At 40.2% G+C, this 15,367-nt stretch overlaps 1 protein-coding gene across 1 annotated transcript in view; it reads left to right on the top strand.

The window, feature by feature from the left end:
* EIF2B5 (eukaryotic translation initiation factor 2B subunit epsilon) overlaps positions 1-13,350 on the top strand; it is a 74,156-nt gene extending 60,806 nt beyond the window's left edge. Inside the window, exons 9-16 of the mRNA XM_077487707.1 lie at positions 1,193-1,331; positions 2,187-2,300; positions 4,821-4,928; positions 5,113-5,203; positions 7,866-7,989; positions 8,453-8,578; positions 12,516-12,626; positions 12,718-13,350. Coding sequence (XP_077343833.1) covers positions 1,193-1,331; positions 2,187-2,300; positions 4,821-4,928; positions 5,113-5,203; positions 7,866-7,989; positions 8,453-8,578; positions 12,516-12,626; positions 12,718-12,774 — 870 coding nt within the window. The 3' untranslated portion in view covers positions 12,775-13,350. The remainder of the gene's footprint in view (positions 1-1,192; positions 1,332-2,186; positions 2,301-4,820; positions 4,929-5,112; positions 5,204-7,865; positions 7,990-8,452; positions 8,579-12,515; positions 12,627-12,717) is intronic.
* The last annotated feature ends 2,017 nt before the right edge of the window (positions 13,351-15,367 follow it).

The following is a 15,367-nucleotide window of genomic DNA, read 5'->3' on the forward strand; positions in this document are numbered from 1 at the left end:
AAACTTACAGTGCTTCTTACCCCCATGAAGAGGGGGAGACTGTCAGCACAGAGGGGCGATAGGTGGGAAGAAGAACCCCCCCCCCAACTCGAAGCTTACAGAGGTCCTGCTGTCTGCCTGGAGGAAGAAGCGTCTCAGCTTCCTGACACAGCGTGTTCTCTCAACGTGAGGTGGTGAGTGCTCAATACAGCCCCCAGCAAGGACACATAGGCATGACAACATTTACTGATCTTAAAGGAGAAATTCATAAGAAAATTCAAAAAGTTTCTTAGAAATCTCCACTTATCATTCCCGCCGCATGGTTTTCTGTGATAAACCAACAGACCCAATCTTCACCCTTCACAATGGGTTCCGTTAAAACTTCAGGCGCTGGGGATCCTCAGGAAACCCACTATCCTGGACTTGTAACGGCACCTCTGCCAGTAAAACTTTATGGTCTTAATACCAAAAAATACTGGACTCCGGGGTCCAGCTCTATAAAAAGAGAAGCATTTACAGGCAAAAACTTGTTTCTTCAGCTACGAGGCCCAGGTACCATTCAGTTTGGCCATAAAGAGACAGTTTGAATGTATCTGGTCTGCATGGCCAGCCCCAGCAAGGATTGCTCCAGAGGAGCACAGCACATCTTTACTCGTGACCAACACCTTAGACACTAGCGAAAAAACTGAGGTACTCCCAGTAGTGGGAGGGATCATATAGGCAGGGCACTTTTTGTCTTGGGGCATGCCAGTGTCCATCATCTAATGGTGACCTTTAACCCACATAGTAACTACTATGGCTCTGTGTCCCGTGATGTACGATAAGAAAATTGACAGATCCCCCCCATCAACACAAGCTATGTTGATGCGGGGTTCGCTCCTGCTGTGCTGCTGTTTTCTGACAGGTGGGGCTACAATGGGGAGCCAAAAAGAGTCTGAGATGGTGATGTTGCGTAACCTCCAGGTTCACCCACATAGGAAAAATTTTCCCGGGCATGAAGGAGAGCCAATTGAAATAATTGTGCAGCCTGAAAATATTAATGGTACGTTTTGATATCATTTGAAGCACAAGTTCATTCTATGCTTGTGTGATAGAAGGGCAAATCTCATTTTAACAAGTTTCTGTTAAGAAGATCACAGCATTTGTAATCTTTTAAAGTGAATTTACCTTAAAGTGCTACTTTGTCCTTTTATATTACTATGTCCATCTATAGGTAATTGTTGGCCCTAATATAAATCTGCCAAAGAACACTGTTATTTCACTACATCATCCAGATGAGGATGAAGACGATGATGATGAATTTAGCGATGATTCATCCAGTGGTAAAGAAAAGGATACGTTAAAAGTCAAAGGTAATAAGGGCTTAAATATGTAGGTTATGATTAACCCCTTCGCTTCTAAGGTTAATACTAATTGAAATGCCTAAGTCCAATTTTGCAATTTCTATGTGTTAGGTACAGTTTTACTATCATCACATCTACTCTGTGCATCCAGGTGGATTATACCTGTACCTTGTTTTTTTAAGGCCAAATTGGGCTTTCATTTGGTGGTAAATGTTAATGGATATTGCCTGATTTTATTTTTTTATTTTTATCCAAGGAAAACTGGCCCAAAATAGTAAAAAAACATTTTTTTTTATGATTTTTTTTTTTTAAATCATACCTAAAATACACCAACACTGATAATAATTTAAAAAAAGATAAAATCACGTCCAAAAAATACTCACTCAGACCTTTGACGCTAAACTTGACCCAAACACTAAACCTGGTACTGACCTATATCAATCCTTGATCTAGGTGATTTTGTTAAAAAAAAAATATATATATATATAGTGAGTGATGCAATGCATCTCTCTTGTCCATTCACATAGACAGAAAACACGGATAGGCTTTACAGCGACTGATCACTGAGATGGCCAATCGGAGGCTATCACAGCGATCATGTGACCCGGAATCGGACGTATCGGATGGTTAGAATGGGTCCAGGGTCTCTCGGTGACAACCCGGTCTCTGTGCATGGAGCACGCCATGCAGCGCACTCCCAGCACAAAGGGGCATACTCAAATATGCGAGACTGTGGCAAAAGTCGAGTGGGGCCGCATTTTTGCGTATGGTTGGCATGAAGGGGTTAATGAAATAATAAAAATCATTTATCTATCTCTGGCAGGCTTTTCTAGCATTTTAGTATGTTGTTTTTTTTTTTCACAGTTTACAACAAGGATGAAGTTGGATTGAAAGGAGAAGGTTATGTATGGAAAATTTCAGACATTCAAGATAACAAAGAGGACGACGACGACAATGCATTGCAGAGTATTATGTGGGGTGAGTATGAAATGGCAATGGGGAAAATATTGAAGAAGAATACCCCACACTGTAAATGTGGCGCTGTGTGAAATTTGTATTATAAATGAGTAGATCATGCTTTTAATGACTTTTCCCGAAAGCTGCCTCCTCCATTGCTGCTTGTCCTTATTGACAGAACAGAGGTAGTCGGCTTTTCTTTTCTTGAGCTCTATTTTATGGAGTCCCAATTCTATTGTTTGCTTTATCCCTGACCAGCTGCATAGCCAATATGACTTAGTCCTTCCTTTGTACAGTATGTAGAATAAATCAAAATGGCAATTTCTGGTTTCACTACCACCAGGGGTGAATGTAGCAGCAGAGTCTGTGCCACTTGTCAGATACAACCCTTTTTGCAGTTTTGGATTGCTATTTGTCTTCAGCACACACATTGTTTCCTCTGGAATATCCATATCTCCTGTAGACTTTCTTCCCGAGTGTTCCAAATGCCTACCATGCAGGCTATGATCTCCTTATGGTCGTCCTCAAATATGTGAAAAAATACAGTGTCTAAGTATCTGCATTAACGCATGGTACCACATTAATGCTTGTTACGGCTCCTATGTCTGCACTAAAATGCTGCTGCAACTCTCCCTATATTGTTTTCAGTAGCCTTTTTTGCAAGTCTTCACTTTTCATCTACAGTGTAGCCTCCCTATTTCTGAACTTGGTCGCAGTGCTTTCAACCTCGACCAATTCCTCTCTACCATAAAATCTGCTCCATTCAGTGCTGCACCTTTTGCAAACCTTGTAGTTTTGTATAATGCTTTATTGTGAAGACAAGGTGCTACAATGTTTCTAGCATTTTGTGTTCTCCATTTGCCACTATGCAATGTTTTCTGTGCCGCCATTTACAGTACATTAAAAAGTCTCAATGCCCCGACTAGGAAAAGTTGCGCCAAGCCAAGGGGACATTACCTAAAGATGCTAGAGTTTGTTTTTTATTAAGCCACACATCATGCTATGCTTTCTGAACCAGGCCATGACCAATTTCTACTCTGATCCATGTTAAGCTCTCCCTTCTGCACGTCCTGGTCTATAAATGGCTCATATTTTCCACTGTTCTGGCTCCATTTCCCCTTGTCTCCTTATCTTTGAATAGCTCCTAACTAAAGGTTAGTAAATTATCTTTCTATATTGATATATATAGATCGTCTAGGAATAAAACCAGTTTGATCTGGGTTTATTAGTGTTGTAATTACCAAGTTCATGTGGGAGGCTAGGATTTTGAAAATCTTGAGATCCGTATTTATCGAGTAAATTGGTCTATAGGATTCACAGTAAAGGGGTCTTTATTAGGTTTAGGAATCAATACAATTAAGGCCTCTCACATAGACGGAGGCGTTTTTTTTTTTTGTTGAAAGATAGTGGAGTAAAGCGTGTATAATGGGACCAAGACAATCCTGATGCGTCATATACCATTCAATGGGGAACCTGTCCGGTTCAGAAGTTTTATGTTTAGCAAAGTTTTTAAGGGCATGATCTATATTCTCTATGGAGATGGGTGCTTCCAGGCATAATTGTTGTTGATTTGATAATGTAGGGAATGTTATAGTCTACGTATTCATAAATCTCCGGGGGAGTATAATGGGCTTGGGATTTATAAAGGATTAAATAAAACTGTAAAAGGGATCCATAATTTTATCGTGTGTAGAATGGAGAGTGGCTGAACTTTCAGATACTAGATGTAGCGATGGGGTCGGGTATAGGCCTAGCTAAGAAGGCAACCAGTTTTAATTTTTTTTTTTGTCCCGACTGTCAAATTGTCTTCTGGTGTTGATACAATAGATGTTTCTGAGTTTTTGCCACTAGGGCCATCTCATAAGCTTTGTGCATCCTTCAAGGGAAGGATCCTCTACATAGTGACCCTTTTAACTTGGCAGCTAAAGTAGCCTCCCGTTCCCTATTGGCTTTCTTAAGGTCTGAGACTCCTTTCATATAAGCCCCCCTTAAAACTGCCTTAAAAGCATACCAAGTAATTATTTCTGACATTCCCCAGGCATTCTTCAACCAGTAACTGAAAATGGCATCTGTACAGGTATATAGAACCAATGGCTCCACGATCCAGTAAGGTCTCGTCTACCAAACCTGGCCACCATTAGGTCTAGTTACCTGGATTATGAGCTCCAGTGGAGGGTGATCAGAGAGCTTTCTTTTCTTTCTTTTCATTTCTTTTCTTTTCTTTCTTTCTTTCTTTCTTTCTTTCTTTCTTTCTTTCTTTCTTTCTTTCTTTCTTTCTTTCTTTCTTTCTTTCTTTCTTTCTTTCTTTCTTTCTTTCTTTCTTTCTTTCTTTCTTTCTTTCTTTCTTTCTTTAATTGCATTCTAGGCATAAAATTATGCTTAGTTGGGATGCTCATTTCCTAATCTTAACTTAAATTGTTAGACCTTCAGCTCTGCACCAGGATGGATGCAAGAAAAAGAGCACCAACACTTCAAGTACATTGTACCAAAGCGCATTTTTAATTTCCTCATGGTATAGCACTGTCTTCTTTCTAACCCTAGGCCTTACCACTACCAGTGAAGAGGACAGTGATAGTGATAGCGGAACGAGCACACCTTCACATCAAATAAACAGTCGGCCAGTCTCACCTCTTCTTGATGATATTAAAGGTGATGACTTGTAACTAAGTATAAAGAACATGTTCAATGTTTATGAATTGCTGTCTGTTTGAGTAATTACTAATATACCTGAAATACTGTACATTGGAAGAAAAAAATTCTGTTCACAAAAACAATTTAACGAAATGGCTTCCCTCCTCTTATTTCCTATTTCATATGCATTTTTTCAATTTAGTTTTTCAGAATGAGGTTTTGGGAACACTACAGAGGGGCGTAGAGGAGAACATTTCATGTGAAAATCTTCTCCTAGAAATCAACTCTCTCAAGTAAGTTGTAAAATTTTCTACAAGGAGAAATAGGAGTTTAGTAGAAAAAATACATCTTTACTGACATCCATGACACTGCAGCTTTCCCATGCTAGCTTTAAGAGCCGACAGAGCACTCATCCGCTAGTCCATAAACTCGCAATCTGTCCCTTAGACTGCTCCTCTAGCACACCCTGGAGCGAAAAGGTGGAAAGGGAGCAGGTGTGGCTGGTTCCTGCTTTCATCTGCGCGTGGAAGGCACAGTTGGCTGAGAAGGTAGCCTGATGGATCCCAGCAATATTGTCAGAATCTTTCCCAAACGTGGTGCAGCCTTGCCATGTCCGCTGATAGCCTGCTATCAGTTGACTCCCACAGGAGTTGATTTAATAATTGTACTCCTGTGGCCCAAAAGAGAACTATGTTATAGTAGTAATAAATATATTTACCTCGAAAATTGGTGATGTGTTCAATACGTACTTTACCTGCTGTATATTATAGTGGGATAATGGTTAATATACCTTTTTAACCTTTACATTCTTTGTGCCCCGTGCTCACCCTTTCTGCATCCTGCTGATTTGACTGGTTGCAATCTGAATTTTCAGGATGTCGCCTTTTGTAATTGAAAACATTGCATCTTCTCTGCTAAGGAGGAGGTGGTACAGTAGGGATTACGTAATATCCTCTTGTCTCGCTTTACAGGAAAAAGAACTACATTTCCCATGAACCTTTGGGAATTGCAGTGAATGTGGGTGGGTATACTAGGCTTGTACATGTTAAATTTGAACTCGCCTGCTTAAACAAACATTACACCTCGTTTTCCAGCCACACTACTAGGTTTTCTGTTACTGGCAGTGGTTGCAATCTCTCCCCTTCCAGCCACAACAGGAGTTAAACATATTGCCTTACATGCTTTGTTTAATCATTGCTGAACTGTGGACACATCCCATAATTATATATTCTACAGACTGTGTTCTGCTGTAAATCAGTATTGTAAATTTTCCTCCTGCAGTGCTGAGATCTTTCCTATGGCTTAATGTACGTGGGACATTTTTACGACCTCTCCTGAATGATTTAACTTGACAGATAGTAACCCATGTTTGAAACGTCTGTTTTGCCGTGTTTACATGCAGCGTTTAGCCGCATTTGCGTCTAGAAGTGTTTAAATCTCACACTTAAAGAAAAAAAATAAAATTAAAGGCCCAGTTTTTTTGTATAATGTGAAAGATAAAGTTTTGCCGAGTAAATAGATACCTAACATGTCACTCTTCAAAATTGCACACACCGTTGGAATGGCACCAAACTTCGGTCTAGGGCTAGAATTATTGCTCTCGCTCTAACGTTCATGGCGATACCTCACTTGCGAATGCGTTAGCTTCTGTGTGAGAACGCACGGTGACAGGGGCACTTTAAAAATGTTTTTTTTTTTTATTGGTAATTTTTCTTTAAAAAAAATTAAAATAATGATCACTTTTATTCCTATTACAAGTAATGTAAACATCCCCTGTAATAGGAATATGGCACGATCGGTCCTCTTAACAGTGAGATATGGGGTCAATAAGACTCCACATCTTGCCTCTAGGCTGGGAAGCCTGAAATAAAAAAAATAAAAAAAGGGATCTAGGCTTCCCAGCTGAGGTGGCACCATTCATTTGAATATAGAGACTGGGTGTGACGTCATAACATTGCGCCTGACCTCCGAACGATCATAGAGACTCCGGCGACCATCTGGTCTGCCAAAAATCTCTATTGTCACCATCCGGGGCTGGCAGATCCTGTGTCCGACTCACCGATGGAAGCGTTGAGTCGGTAGAAGCACGTGGGGGGGTGTCCCCTCAATCGGCGGAACAGCCGCTATAATCATTCTTATGGTGCAGGGAATCGCCGGCTAAAAAAGCCGATCTGAATTAAGTCTGTAGCTGCAGGCTTCATTCATATATATACCCGATTAAGTCAAGGACGTCATATGACGTGCCTTGGGTGAGAAGTGGATATTAAAGTAGTTAAAAAGCTGAGACTTTTTTTTTTTTTTTTCCATCAATATAATTTTAAATATAATGAACAATACTAGTAATTGTAATTCACTATATTACCTCCAGTATATCGGCCTCCACCATTTCTAGGTTCAGATGCGGATCTTCTCTGCACACAATCTTTTAAGGGTTTATTTATTTTAAAAAAATATTATACTAGTACTGGCCCTTGCTCCGTGTAATGGTTTTGCACAGAGCAGCCCTGATTCTCCTCTTCTGGGGTCCCTCCACCGATGCTTCTGTCTCCTGCCTTCAGAGTGCCCCAATAGCAAGCTGCTGTATAGAGCGCCCCTATAGCAAGTTAAAAAAAAAAAAAAACCTTCTGCCTTTAGAACCACTCACTTCCTGCTGAGGACTACATGCCCCATGAGGCATTGCTCCTCACACATTCACAAGCTCTCAGGCACTTATTGACATGTATGAACGGTGTACTGAGCTTCAAGTGTGCTGCACTGTATTTCCTGATATCTAAACAAATAATGCATTCTGTATGCAGGCCAACTAATCGGCAGGCTTATTGATCGATTATGAAAATAGTTGACAACTAATTTTCATAATCAATCAGTTTTTGAATAATCGATTAGTTGTTTCAGCCCTAAATGTAGATACTTCAGGAATGCAGATTCAACTTTTCTTTTTTTTTATCCACACAGACATGCCTACAATATCTCTCTTGTGGAAGTCATGCAAGTTTTATGTAAGGTGGTATTAGAGTTCCCTTTGCAGCAGTTGAATGGAGTGCTTGATGTCAACCCTTACTGCAGCACTCTGCTACCTGTAAGTGTTCTTGTCTTATTCTGAAGCCAATTTGTTTTCAGATTATAGAAACTATCCAATCTGATTTTGCCTGAAATAATACTTTTTAGCTTCTCTGGTCTGTGAGGTTGGTGAAGATAAAGAGGTCAGGGTTAACCTTTCTGAACACGTAGAGATTGTACATAGGTTATGCTCTTGACTTTGTTATTTAAAGGATTTACAAAAGGGAAGCGTTTTTAAATTTCTGTTCTCTGTGAAATCCAGTCAGTCATTCAGTGGAAAAAAAAAAAAAAATTCTGACTGTAGAAGGTTGCTATTTAATATAACGGTAAAAGCATATAACAGAAGAAAATGGGTTGTAAAATGTTGAATGCTCTTTGATCTAGGCAGTAGTAAAGAAACCAGAATGCTTTCTTTTTACATTTGTTTCTAGTGTTTATGGTTTAAAATATATAAAATGATCTCCTCTTTTCTGGTTTACTAGCTCCTGAAGAGATGGACTCCACTTTTCAAGAACTATCTAAAGCGTGCTTCAGATCACTTGTGTTGTCTTGTAGCTATGGAAGAATTCTTCCTGGACCACGAGTCCCTTTGGGCAGCAATTGCAAAGGTGAAGTAACAGGATGACCCCAAGAGTGATAGATTTAACCACTTCAGCTCCAGAAGGTTTTACCCCCTTCCTGACCAGGCCATTTTTGCGATACGACACTGCATTGCTTCAACTGACAATTGCGTGGTCGTTTGATACTGTACCCAATAAAATAGATTTCTTCCCCCCCCCCCCCCCCCCCCCCCACAAATAGAGCTTTCTTTTGATGGTATTTGATTACCTCTGGCTTTTATTTTTTGCGCAATAAACAAGACCAACAATTTAAAGAAAATGCAATATTTTTGGAAAAAAAAATCCTAATAAACGTCTATTGATTGGTTTGCGCAAAAGTTATTGCGTCTATAAACTATGGGATATTTTTGTGGAATATTTTTTATTTTTGTTTACCATTAATGGTGGCGATCAGCAATTTTTAGCACAACTGCGACATTGTAGCGGACACTTTTTGGGGACCAGTGGCATTATTACAGTGACCAGGGCTTAAAAAAATTATGCACGGTTACTGTATTAATGACACTGGCAGGGAATAGGTTTACATCAGAGGCAATCGAGTGTGTTCCCTATGAGTGCTTTCTACCATTGGGGGATGGGCTTTTCACTAAAGAAAATCTGAGAACAAGATCTCCATTTTCCCCCTGGCAGAACGGCGATCGGTCTCTCTGCCTCTCAGAATGATTGCGGGTGGCCGGCGTGCATTGCGTTCGCCGGACCCTCTGATTGGCTTACGCTGTGTCCAATCACAGCAGGAGTGGGCTCCGGAGCCGAAGAAAAAAAACACGTACAGATGCATGATTTTGCACTTAAGGGGTCCCCCCAGCTGAAGTATATGTACGTGGGGTGGTCCTTTAAGTGGTTAAACATGTAAGCCTTATCTAGGTCTGCTGGTAAAATATTCAGCTCGATGAGCCTATTCATATTGAAATCCTATTCAAATAAAGTTGTAAATCTAAAAATAATTCATAATATGGGTAGTATGCGTCGCATTATAGCGCATTATGAAACACTTGCTTGAAAACTAAGCCCTACAGTGGTGCGCTGTCACCGCAGACAAGGCTCCCCTCACCACCCAGTCTTCTTTCTGGATTTGCGGGCAGCCGCTGTTTAACTGCTGTTTCATGTCTGCTGCACTGCTCTCTATGGGTGGCACGCTGTCCATTGAGAGAGAGCACATGCGCTGATGCAATCGCCAGGCACTGTTTAAAGTAGATATCTCCTAAACTGTGACAGTTTAGGAGATATTTACTGTACCTACAGGTAAGTCTTTGTATAGGCTTGTAGGTATACTACCACTTTAATTGGACATTTTTATTCTTAGATGCTTTACATTGTATTCAACAAAACGGCCACGTGGTTATGCTCTCTGCAGAACTGCTGCTTGGCTCAATGAACCCTATACCCAGTTGGTGAAAAGGGGGGAGCTCTGGCTGTGCTGGGTAGTGCAATACAGGAAAGAAATTGATAGATTTTTGTACGACCTGCATCAAATTTTTTAATTTGGGGATTTAATCCATATAATGTATATATGATAATAGTCAAATGACAATTTGATCAAAACTGGTATAGTACAAGCTACTTTGTTAGTACAAGCTGCCATTTTAGCCTCTGTTTGATTTGCAGTTGCCATAGTGCTGTGTGCGTAATTGGATGTGCCACCATCCATTTGATGGTTTGACAGTTTGGTCAACACCATAAGTAACTGTGACAGTTCTCATTCATGGCATGCCTTGAATGTAACTGTTTTAGAAAACCATCAATGGGATTAATTCCATTTAAAAAAAATAAGTTTATTCAGAAGATTTAGTCCTGATAGATCAATTTTCAGGCTTGCCTCTTTTGCAGATATAGCTATGTATAAAATTAAGGGCCCGTTCACATCTAGCAATTTGGGATCGCTGACAGAATCGCCAGGATTTCAAATAGCACTGCAATGCTGGCAAAAAGCAGCATGCTTGTTCAGGTGCCATTTATTTTCAATGCAATTGTATTGCATGAAACTTGCCACCCAAAAGAAGCTCTTTATCCTTTTTGGGCTTTAAGCTTCACGCAGTGCAGTTTTCCACAATTCAAGCACGATTTATCATGCCAAATTTGTGCTGCATTTAGTTGTCTCTGAAAATGAATGGCACCTGAACAATCATGCTGCGTTTTGCCAAAATTGCCGTGTGATTTGTAATCCCTGATCGCTGGATGTGAACAGGGTGTGAAAATAAGTGTCTATACTGCTTAAAGCAGATCTAAAGCCATCGATATTAGTGGTTTAAAACACAGTGCTGGGAATGCCAATTGTCACAATCGCTTGTGCTTTCAAACAAACTGTCAAACAATCATCAAATTGCTGGTGTCATAACTGATCACATGTGCAACACCATTGCAGTTGCAGATCAAACAGAGGCTAAGATGACAACTTCCTTGGCTGAAAAGGATAGGATAATAATGCTCTGTCTTACCCTGTTCTGCACATTTCAGTTGCTCTTTTATTGGCACTGTGCCTAAAATCAGAACAACTAGAGGCTGATCAGCTGACAGCTTTAACCACTTGCCTATCAGGCACTTTTACCTCTGTTATACCTGAAGGGTTCCACATGTACTGTCACTTTAAGGCTGGCTCCACCCAGGAGTGATGACAAGGGTCAAGGGGCATAGTAGCCATCTTAGAGCACATGTAATGAGCATAATAAAATGTACTGTCCTGAGATGCATGTTGCAGTGTACAGTGAGTACTGAAATAAACATCCGTTGTTCCAGTGTTGTGTCTCTCACAACACAGAGGATATAATAACCCCCTTCTTGCCCAAGCCAATTTTTATCATTCACCGCTGTCACATTTTGAATAACAATTGCACTGTCATGCAACCCTGTACCCAAATTAAATTTTTCTTTATATTTTCTTTTTTGGAGCTTTCTTTTGGTGGTATTTAATCACCACTGGGTTTTTTATTTTTTGCTCAACAAACGAAAAAAAGACAGAAACATAGTTTTATTATAAAATTTGCAAACAGGTAATTTTTCTCTTTTATTGGTGGGCATTGATGAGGCAGCACTGCTGGGTAACACTAATGAGCTACTGATGGGCAATGATTGGAAGCAATGGCGGGCACTGTTGGGACTGGACTAAAATAAGTGCCCTGAATATCAGTGTTGATGGCCCTTAAAAGCCAGTTATCGGCTCTCTACTTCTCTCCTCACGCTCTCAGCGTGAGTAAAGAAAACTGATATATGGCTTGTGTTGACATCCATGATCAGCTGTCATTGGACACAGCCTCTGTCAGTCCGATGGACTTGGTGATCATAGAGTGCGCCTCAGTGGTCGTGCGGGAAGCGTGATCATGGGAGGATGTCAATAGATGCCCTCCCAGCCAAGTAAGCCTGTGCTGCAGTCATTATTTGGATATATCATGGGAGGGAAGGGGTTAAAGTGGTTATACAGTTTTTTTGTTTTGTTTTTTACGTAAAAATAACAAATCTGCCCATACTTGCCTGCTCTGTACAATTGTTTTGCACGGAGCAGCCCGATCCTTTTTCTTTTTGCGTCCCTCCTCTTCATAGGGTGGCCCCAGGGAAAGTGGCACCCGTACATGCTCACTCCAGAGTACCGCTGCTGCCTCCATTGACACAGACAGCCTCGATCTCAGAAAATGTGTTCCAGCTCTGAACTGTGAAACAACTCTGTATTTTGCTGGATTGATGAAGCTGATTCTCCCCATCCAAGAGACCTGGCAGACTGAAAATACTCAGATTGAAAATAACAGTTATTTGATATGCTAGTAGTATCACTGTCCCATGAAGTGTTTGTCTTAACTGTTAAATCAGTTTTTGTCTCCCTGCAGTATAAGAATGTTTTCTTTCCACCTGTGTATATTTTTGGTGCTAATACTGGATTCTCTCTAGTATTGAACTCTTTGCATTTTAATCATATGTATTTATTTTTCCACTGTAGGTTCTAATGGGATTTTACCAGCAGGATGTACTAGCAGAAGAGATGATTCTCCGATGGTTTTCACAAACAGACATAACAGATAAGGGACGACAACTGCGTAAAAAGCAAGCGGTAAGTGTTATGCATTTCTCTCTTGCTTTCTTACCTGTTTTTGCGTGTGTTGGTTTTTTTAGCCATAAACTATTCCTATGTATTCATATAGCTGCAGAAGTTTATACAGTGGTTGGAAGAAGCTGAGGAGGAATCGTCAGATGAGTGATCAGGACAGTTTTATTGCCTGACTACAGAATCCTATGCCAGATGATACCTGTGGATCTTCTGCTTCAGTTCCAGCACACAAGCATATGTTCCCAGGGTGGCTTTATTGACTTTATGTTCAGAGTCGAAATAGCATTGAAAGAATTACTTATTTTTGGTGCCATAAAATATTTACACTTTGCCCTCACCAGATGTGTACATCATCTTGTGGTTATTTGGCAAATGCAAGCCACCAAATTTCTTGTGTGTAAATCTTCATGGATGGGAAATATATGAAGTGGTATGTAAAATATTGTACTTTTATTTGTACTGATGCAACGGGCATTGTTGGTTTTAAAACATTTTTTTACAGACAACATTTATTACATACCATATATTTCCCACTTATGTAGCAGAATGTTTAATAAAGGTGGTCAGTTGCCTTTAACAATTAATAAATGACCAAGGATCCATGGCAACCTGCCCACAGTTTGCTATATGACCATATATGCTGTTACCCACATAAAAGAATGAAAAGCTTGCATGTTTGAGTGCAAATATTTATTTCAGGGAACAAATAAAGTCTATCTGGATTTTGTCTGCGCGTTGACTTATTGACTTAAAAGTTTCAAACAATCATATCGGACACAAAAAGTATCATAAACTGAAGCAGCTGTGTGAATGACAAAAATAATATTCATACAAAAAAAGGTGCCAATCAAACAATCCAAAAGTATATGTGCAGTTCACTCCACCAGTGATATGGGGTTAAAATGCAATCAGTCAGGTATAGCCAGATGTAACCTCACCAGTAAGTGTTCAGTGTCTCATCCGACTCATTCCTCTGACTTCTGCCTTCCCCTTTGATGAAGTCTGTAGAGGAAATGCGTTAAGGGTTGGACCGCATGGCAACTGTAAGTGACGGACAAATGGGTCGGTTGAGCCAGGTAAGGTAAGTGGGCTGATTAAGTCAGCAGCTGCAGTGTTTGCAGCTGCTGACTTTTTTTTTTTTTTTAAACAGCCCTCCGCTTTAAAGACAAGAAGATCGGATACCTAGAGCATTGTAAGTGTGACTGTGGAGTTTTTTTTACATTCCAAATGTGCTATTGCCTATCAATAATATGACAGGCATTGTGAGTTTGATGGAATACTGGATGGTGGTGGTGTGCACACAAGGTTAAGTTGTCTGCATCAGGAGGAGGAGATCTTTTGAAGTGTGGTTTTAAGAATTTCTACATGACTCTAACCCTATTTCACTGGTGTATTGGACTGCACTCATACTTTTGGGCTATTTGGCATCTTGTATAGTATAATTTTATGATTAGCACCTATTCTTTCTCTTTCTCTTTCTCTTTCTCTCTCTCTCTCTCTTTCTCTCTTTCTCTTTCTTTCTCTCTTTCTCTCTTTCTCTCTCTCTCTCTCTTGTTCTCAAAATCAACTTCATTGTATATGTATGCATATATACGTTTTGTGTATGTTGTAACTATACAATGATTTTGACTGATGTATAGAGTTTGCGCCACGTTCAATTGGTGTATCAGATTTTTTTTTTCTGGCAGTGCATTTAGATTGAACTCTTTACATCAGATTTGAGTGTAAGTACTGTGTATTCTAGCCAGGTTTTCTTTGTAACACCAGCTGAGTACTAATTTGAGTTGTTTAGTTCACCTGTAACCTAATGATAACACATTAGAGCAGTATATAGGTGATTGTGATTACTAGTTCCAATAGGTAATGACTAAGCGCTAACATTTGCGCAAAGCGCGTCCTATCTTTGTCCTCTGCTCCATCTATTAACCGCTTGTCATATACAGCTTCAATAAAAGCATTTTTGGAAGTGCAGCCATTCGGAATGATTTCCTTATATTTGTTAGACAGCATGCCAGCTGAGCTACACCTGACTAGTGTGTGGGAATTAATCAGAGACTCACTCACTCACCTGGAGCCGCTTTCCTTGTTTCATTGTTATCCCATATTGTGGTCTCTTCCCAGTGCACCATAAGGCTCGGTTCACACGGGCGGCATTACTTGCAGCGCCGCGACCTGTACACGATCAGCGGCGACTTTCAAAATGACTTATGTATAGAAGTCAATGCAAGTCGCCTGAAGTAGTACAGGAACCTTTTTTCTAAGTCGGAGCGACTTGAGTCGCTCCTATTAGAACGGTTCCATTGTACAGAACGGAGCGCGACTTGTCAGGCGGCTAAGTCGCCTGGACAAGTCGCCCCTGTGTGAACCGAGCCTAAGGTTCACGTGTGCTTATGTGTACAGCTGGCTATTCATGGATAGAAAGTTGTTTGAAAAAGTGTTAGATAAGCCCAATCGTTCCGACTTTAGAAGCGTTAGTGGGTGCATTTTGATTCTCGAAATGCAAAGTTTTCTGCCATGTTGGAATTTTGCTGCGTAATTTAACAGTTTTCTAAACATTAGTAGGTAAATTGATCCTAAATACAGCCCTGGACAAAAGTTTTAAGAATGACACAAATATTAATTTTCACAAAGTCTGCTGCCTCAGTTTTTATGATGGCAATTTGCATATACTTCAGAATGTAATGAAGAGTGATCAGATGAATTACAATTAATTGCAAAGTCCCTCTTTGCCATGAAAATTAATA

Source organism: Lithobates pipiens, unplaced genomic scaffold (assembly GCF_037356315.1).
Source record: "Lithobates pipiens isolate NorthernLeopardFrog02 unplaced genomic scaffold, aLitPip1_a1.2 Scaffold_18, whole genome shotgun sequence".
NCBI lineage: Eukaryota > Metazoa > Chordata > Amphibia > Anura > Ranidae > Lithobates > Lithobates pipiens.